Source organism: Buceros rhinoceros, unplaced genomic scaffold (genome assembly GCF_000710305.1).
Source record: "Buceros rhinoceros silvestris isolate BGI_N320 unplaced genomic scaffold, ASM71030v1 scaffold1739, whole genome shotgun sequence".
NCBI lineage: Eukaryota > Metazoa > Chordata > Aves > Bucerotiformes > Bucerotidae > Buceros > Buceros rhinoceros.
In genome coordinates this window covers 24,775-32,338 of record NW_010429595.1, presented here as the reverse complement: position 1 = coordinate 32,338, position 7,564 = coordinate 24,775, and the positions used below count along the sequence as shown (strand labels likewise).

At 38.7% G+C, this 7,564-nt stretch overlaps 1 protein-coding gene across 1 annotated transcript in view; it reads right to left on the bottom strand.

Moving 5' to 3' along the window:
• Positions 1-7,564, bottom strand: part of IGF2R (insulin-like growth factor 2 receptor) — a gene marked incomplete at its 5' end in the record, with an annotated part of 45,351 nt that overhangs the window by 20,921 nt on the left and 16,866 nt on the right. The window contains 8 exons of the mRNA XM_010142677.1: positions 423-510; positions 875-1,053; positions 1,694-1,837; positions 2,417-2,584; positions 3,941-4,115; positions 4,775-4,876; positions 5,555-5,656; positions 6,500-6,679. Of these exons, the coding sequence (XP_010140979.1) occupies positions 423-510; positions 875-1,053; positions 1,694-1,837; positions 2,417-2,584; positions 3,941-4,115; positions 4,775-4,876; positions 5,555-5,656; positions 6,500-6,679 (1,138 nt within the window). The remainder of the gene's footprint in view (positions 1-422; positions 511-874; positions 1,054-1,693; positions 1,838-2,416; positions 2,585-3,940; positions 4,116-4,774; positions 4,877-5,554; positions 5,657-6,499; positions 6,680-7,564) is intronic.

The following is a 7,564-nucleotide window of genomic DNA, read 5'->3' as shown; positions in this document are numbered from 1 at the left end:
CTCTCCCCCACTCTCTAAGAAGGTTAAGTTTACAGTTTAGCTTGCAGTCTTCAGTGGGAGACAGGGAATGAATTGCCAGGCACAGGATCAAGTGTGTTCTCATGAAACCTGATGCTTTAAGATTTACAAGACAGTAGCAGGCCTGTGATTTAACAAAGCAGAACCACAATTTGCCAGACTGCATCATTACTTTATGTTCTTCCCATAGATGGGGAAATAAATTTGCCTGTCATCCTAAATTGTACTTTTAATCTTAGGTGTGACTCCTAGTTAGCTTAAAGCTCAGAAGAGACATCCCTCCACAAGCCAGGACCTTTTACAGAAAGGTCGACAGGGCAGTAAACAAACATAGCTTCACTAAGCATTTAGTATTTCTACATACTTTAATATTTTAAAGCTCAAATAAAAATAACTACACTTACCTTCTGCTTTGTGAACAGGACATGCTGCCAAGGTTCTCCAAACAAATACAAACTCACAGTCATCCTGTTGCTCAAACACTGGCGATCCCTACCAAAAAGAGCCATATTAAGGAAGCTTACTAACAATTACATTGCAAGTCTCAAAATGTACATGTAGATGCTTTTTTTATTGCAGTTGCACAGTCCAAGATCTCTATTATCAAATTTCAGTACTCATTTTTAGTAAAGAGCTACTTTTGGTGGTTCATGGGATTCCCCAATAGAGTTCACTGCTGCGTTCCATGGGCTCAGGAAAGCAGTTGTAAGGAGAGACAAGGGAAAAGCCCGTATACAAGCTACTACTTTTTAAAACCAGCCTCTCCTTTCCAGAAGATTGAAAAACACTGTCTATTTCATTATAGTAAGTGAAAGCTCTAAAATCCTCATTAATAGCAACTGGCACAGAAAATTACCATTGTTTGATCACACTGGAAGATTATACGTGTAGAATAACGTTGCTTATCTTTGCATGTATCACCATTCCAGTAAATAATGCTTAATGACCCATCAGTAGCAGCCTGTGGGTTTATCTGAATGACTCCAAGGTTCTTGCTTTTATCAGCATATTTCACACAAGATCCTACGGCACCACCTGCAGGAAAAAGAAAAAGCCTGTATTTTAGTTCAAAGCTTTGACAACTAGAGTGAGCTTTACTGTAAAACACCGTAGCTTTAAGAGACCTTTGAGCATTAAAGCAGACTGTCTTAAACTCCTGAAGTGAAACACAACAGAAATGTTTTCATAAATAGAGACAATGTGTGCCTAAAACTGTTGAGGAATAGAACAAGTTACTGTCCTGCATTCACTGAAATGTTTAAAACTGCCCTAACTTATCTGCTCCCACAGACTGGCAGAAGACTACAGCAACAGGTTAAATAAGTCAAATCGGGTAGAAGTGCAGTAAGACATAACACGGGCTTCTCATTCTGTTCTCATTCAATCAGGAGGCTTCAACACGCAGCTTTCCTTTCTTATTCTCACCAAAAAAAGAAAAAAAAAGAAAAAATAGAGGAGGATACTGGCAAATACTGCCCTCAATGCCTAAGTCCCTATGAGCATTAAGACAGCTCTCCGTTTGAGAAAGTCTATTTACTCTACCTTTGAAATACCTCACCTAGGCCTATGCAAATTAACTGAATGGGGAGGATTCAAGACACCTTACTAAAATAACCAGGATGTCATTCTGCATCTAAGGTCAGAAGTCACAAGAAATGCTTGCCACTTGACTTACCAGGGCATCCAGACACATAGGGCAAAGGCTTGCAGACATTCAAGAAAAACGTTCGTTTCTTTGCTTCCTTTGAAGTGTCTATAGCAACCCATGGTTCACCCTCTTTGCTCAGGTCACTTAAGTCATACTCATTCCCAGCAGCATCTGAAAGATGTGGTACATACAGTAAGCCGAAAGATAACCCATCAGATACTTGCAGCAGTATTGGGTTTGAAATTATACAAGTTTCGCTGATGAACGCACATAATTCAAAGTAATTTTCAAAATCAAATTCACTATCCATTGAGAGAGGGTAGTTTCCATTAAAAAAAAAAATCTCACTACACCAATGTAGAACAGAGTTCTCTTGGTGGTTACTTCTCACAAGTAAGTATTCCACAATTCACAGGTGCATTTTTCTGGAGGCCAGTACTCAGTTAACACATTTGCTCCAGAGTTAGACTGAAGCAGCACCCAGTCATGACAGGGATTACAGGTTTTCAAATTATCACCTCTCTTGTGTATGCCACTATGTTTCACACTGGCTTCTTGTCTGTCTTTGTAAGTTAAGCCTGCTTCAATCAGCTTACCTTCTCTCCCTCTCAACAACTTCTATAAGATTTCAAGTCTTAAAAAATGTTTCTACAACAAATATTCTTAAAGCCCTCTTCTGCAGAAGTTTGCTGTTCAGTTAATCCTTCTCACTGTTGCTGGACAGAGCTCACCCACATTCCAGGTACTTACCTGTAACCTGGCAGTCTACAGGAGCAGGAGCACAGGCCAGAGCTGTGTGAAACTCAAAAAAAGTATCATGGATGTTCAGCACACTGTTTATCTCTTCACGCACAAACTTAAGCTCTCCAGGATATGAATCATTACAAATGAAAGTCACCGTAAATGTGTCTGATGTTCCTGTAAAACAAACACTTTTCTGCTGATGGTTCACTCGGGAACATTTGAATTTAAATTCAAGCTAACGCTTGACGTTAAAATTTTCTAAGATTTTTATTGTTAACTGTGTCGAGGAAAACACTACCTTATTGTTGACAGTTTTTTAACTATAAATACACAAGCCTTCTTTAGGGACCTGTGCTAAATTGCCCAGCAGCCACAACTGTGGCTCAAAGGTCTCTCTCTCCAAATGGGAGACCAGAATGCTTTTTCACATTTCAAGAATGTAATTAACTTCACTGAAGTGTACTTCCTAGGTTTTTGACATAATATATCTGAAGGAACAGAAAACCTATAAAACATCTAGTCAGCTGTATCAGTAACCTCTAAATCACATCACAAAGTTTTGGGTTTGGGGGTTTTGGTTGGTTTTAAGAAGTTCAGTGCAATGACTGCAGAACAAATAATACTGATACTATTTAAGCAGCATATGTTATGTTTAGTACTTCCTTCCACAGCCTACAGGAGATGCTGGAATTATGGCGAGGAGTCATATTTGCCCTCGGTGTACCCTAGACTACCTAAGACACCTATCTTGCTATGGTAGAAGCTCTCAAAGCAAAGTACACAAGAGCTCAATTACTTGTTTCCTATTGCATATTAGGTATGGAAACATCATGACTGGGAAAATAAGAGATACCACCGCAGCCATTTGTACAGAGGATGAACATTCAAGGAGCACCTGAGGATCCTGAATCCAAATTCCTGTTTTCTTAAAAACCTTTTGTTATTAAGGCGTCATATACCTTTCCATGAAAGGTCAGTTTTACTACAGTTAAAGAACATGTAAAATCAAAAAGTTATATATATACACACACACATTTTTCATTAGTTTTATCTGTGAAACAGACTTACTGAAAAAAGTGTACATAAGGTATATGGCACTTAAAAGAAATTTAAGAAAGTAGAAGTTTACTGGGAAACAACCTTTCAAATATGAAACAACATTAAAGAGCATTGTTCATGAAAATGAAGCTTAAAGTAATGACTTCACTTAAAGAGCCAGAGTTAATTTTGCTTGCTCTAATTTGGCTATCCATTTCTCTATAGGAGGAGCATTATTTTTCATCTACTCAATACAGAAAAAAATCCTTTACTGTATTTGGTCTGTTCCCAGGAGTTTTGAAATGCATAAGTATTACTGAAAACTGAGTCACTACCATTCTGCAGGATTTTTTTTCTTCCTAAAATTTTCATATGAACTAGCTTAAGTGACCAACACCAAGCCCAGTAGGTTTCAGTATATGAACAAAGACCATTCACAGAAAGTTTGTACAATATTAGCATCCATCTCCACTGCGTTTTTTCTGAACTCACCTGATTGCACATGAAGAGGACCTCTGTAGGTAAGAGTTAGAAATCCTTCACTAGACAGATACAGGGTTTTGTCCAGTTCTACCAGCCTCACCGATGTCAGATTTTCTGCTTCACATCCAGCAGCTAGTTTGTCATTGATATTACCACAATCTGGCATGGGTCCACAAATGTTTAGCTAGTTTTGAAAACACGTAGGTGGACAGAATTAACTGCATCAGAAAAATCAGGTCCATGTAGCCATTTCTACATCAGTAGAACTCACTTGTCAAGAACTATTTCAAACATCATGAAATGCCTGTCATTTCTAGACTGCAAAATAAGAAACTATATAATAGAGGAACAACATCTCAGTCTTCAGTTTACAGGGTCCACAAATTCTCCCCACTAGAAGTACAGGATGTGGTTTAGCAAGTTTATTCTTAGACTAAAAAACATTATGGTAGTATCCATGGGCAGCCTAAGGCTACTGATACTTGCAGATCACATTAAGAACACTGACAGGACAGATTAAATTCCTTTCTAGGCTTCCACTGTCCATTTCTTCAGCATCAGCAGATAAACTAGTATTGTACAACAGAGTCCACGACTGGGAAATCATGCTTAGCCTCTAAAGTGTGGCTACACTATGTTTGCTAAGAACTAGAAGTTTGATGCTTGTAAAACCATCTGAGATGAATCAAGTTATCTTCCATTCCTCCCCTCAAGCACAGGTCTTTCTGCCAACTCGAGTTTTGCAAGAGGACTCAGTCAAAGCTCCACTTGCTCACTAAGCAAGATGGGGAAAATGCAACAACAGCTCACATGAGCAACATATTGTGCAGTCAGAATCCTTACCAAGAACTTCTTCCCAATACCAGTAGCCATATAGCCTTTTTCAGAAGCTAATGGCTGCAGATTGAATAGAAAGCCAGTGTTTGGATCTCGCACAGAGCAGGACTGAAACAAAAAAATTACACCACCATTACTTTCTTCTTCTGCATTTCTTCTGTTTAAGTTTTACCTCTAAGTTGTTGATGGATGCAAAAGAGTGATTTACACATTATTTCTAGCCTGCACACCAATCAGCAACTTGATTTGGACTACCAGAATACAACTCCGGCAGTAGCAACGCTTCTTTCAATTCAGTTGTCCATTGACATCAGCCACGTACCAATACATCAAAGTGCAATTTAATAGATGACACCTATCAGGTTAGCTGAGAGCAATAAAATTCTAATTGAGGGTTGTTTTCACACTCATATGTTTATGTTGAGACCTGTAAAGTAAAAGCAGCTGAGTAACTCATTTAATGATCTCTACACAAACAAGGATAACATATATCCTTACATACAAGGTTGCTAGTAAAACTGAGTTTATAAGGGAATAAAACATTCAGTGCCATAGCAAGTAAGTTGTTCTTGAGACAGCACTTGAATTCTTTGGTCAGAAGTTAGGTATTTCATGAACACATCAAGAAAGCAGTAAGATATCAGAAGACTCCGATACGATCAACTTCAGACTTCACTGTTGTTAATTTCTCCAAGAGTCATTTAAACACAGCAACCAGGAGTGATGGGGAGGTGGGGGGGGAATAGTATGTTGAAATATGAATACAATTATCACCCTCTTTCTCACCTGAGAATCATCTTTCGTTTCCTTGATTGGACAAGCAGCCTCAGTTTCCCACAAGAACGTGGCCATGCATTCCTGAATAGCTATAAACTGTGGGCTGCTACTCTGGAAACAGATTGTAGAGAGAAGATCAGAGTAAGTATGACATCCAACACCTTCCCAGGTCTGAGATTCTACTTTATGAGAAAGTGTCAGCTTCTAGACATGCATAACCAGACCTTGCCTCAGTCTAAGCTATGAAGAGTTCTGGGGTGTAATGCACAATCCACTATAAAAAAAAACGAAAATTGAGTGACACAAAACTGTTACCTGAGGTAACAAGGTAATAGGAGTATTAATTCTACACACTGCATTTCAGCGTTTTCAGGCAAAACCAAAGCAGTTCATAACTGCTTCAGGTCACAGATTTTCACTATTCCTCTTGGGCTGAAGATCATGTGAATGAGGGGAGTAAGACCTGCAGTTTCGCACACCAGCAAGAACAAGTCTAGGCAAGCTTCAGTCTAACAATCCCCTCAGTCTAAACTTCAGTATGTGGAGTTCTAACAGCAAATATTTTATAGATTTAAGAACTCATCTAGAATCAACAAGCCACAGAGTATGCAGAACCTAAGCCTGAAGATGCACCTCTTAAGAGGGTCTGCAATGTTTGCATGTACAACTCCTCAGTCTTAAGTTCTCATGTATTTTGCATGCTAATTAGACCAGTTTGAAATACCACTGTTCACTGAGACTGTTAGTTTTTAACTAGTTTTTGCTTATGATTAAATACCAGTCTAAGACTTTTGCATCTAAATCAGCTTTGTTTTTACATCTCTATTTTAAGTCCTCAGAAAATGTTCCTTGTCATGAATCTCCTATACCAATTCATGTATAGGAGATGGAGATTCATGTATGATAGAAAACCTACTATGATGAAGTAACAACTGCAAGATCTTTTGTCCTTACAAGAGTGCCCATGGAGCAGACAAAGTGGATGGTGGTGGTATACGTAGTTTTCTTTCCATCAGCATCAATGCACACAGAGCCATTTGCATAGGTTAGAAGAATGTGTCCAGGTCTTTCAACTACTAGTTCTTTGCTGGCAACACCAAGATTACTGATAGAGGTGACTTCAGAGTAAGAACCCTAGAAATAAAGAAATGCATATCAGCAATTCTAAGCTTAAGTGAAGAATTACAGATACAGTTAAAAAGAAGAAAATACCTATCACAATAATCTTGTGTATAGAAGGTTATCTTGAGAGTTAACAAAGATGTAGATTCCCCCTATCTTTTTCCTCTCATTCTCTACTTGTTTCACATATTTAACGAATAAGCTCCACAAGTAGGCATGGTTTGATTTTCTGTTTGCTTTTATTTTTAGTACAATAAAGTGCTGCAGTGCCTCACAACAGACATTCTCATCTCACCAGCTACCTAGAATAGGAATTTAAGGAGGCCTGCGCCTCACGCACAGGATTTGTACAGTTCTTTAAAACACAGCACGTGGAAGCCTCCAGGCATTCTTAGAATTGACCTTACGGATATGCCATGCTTAGCAAAGCCCAAAAAGCACTAGCAGAAACTAAGCATTAGAACAATAGTAGGTGCTACTACCAAAGTCCAAATCAATCAGTTCCACAAGATAACTGATGTTTCCTATTTTTAAGAAACTATTTTAAGTTAGCAACAATCAGAAGAATACACCTCCAAAGCAGCTCTGTCCACAAAGACTTCTGCCATTTTTTAATAACTCCGCATTTAGGTTGGTCTAATACGCTCACTTTTTACTTAAACATCTTCAGTAATGAAACCCTAAAGCGTCTCCACATGTAAAGTAAGTAGCTTTACACAACAAGGGCTAATGCAAGCACAGGGAACTACTAACTAGCACAAGTGCCATGACGGTGGTGTACAGATTCAGTCACTCAGACATCCTATTCATAGCATGGAGGGAAGGTGTTGCGTCTGTTTTACAGAAGACATGAGGACACGTTGGTGGGTCTTTCCACAGGCTGGTTCAACTTTCCCT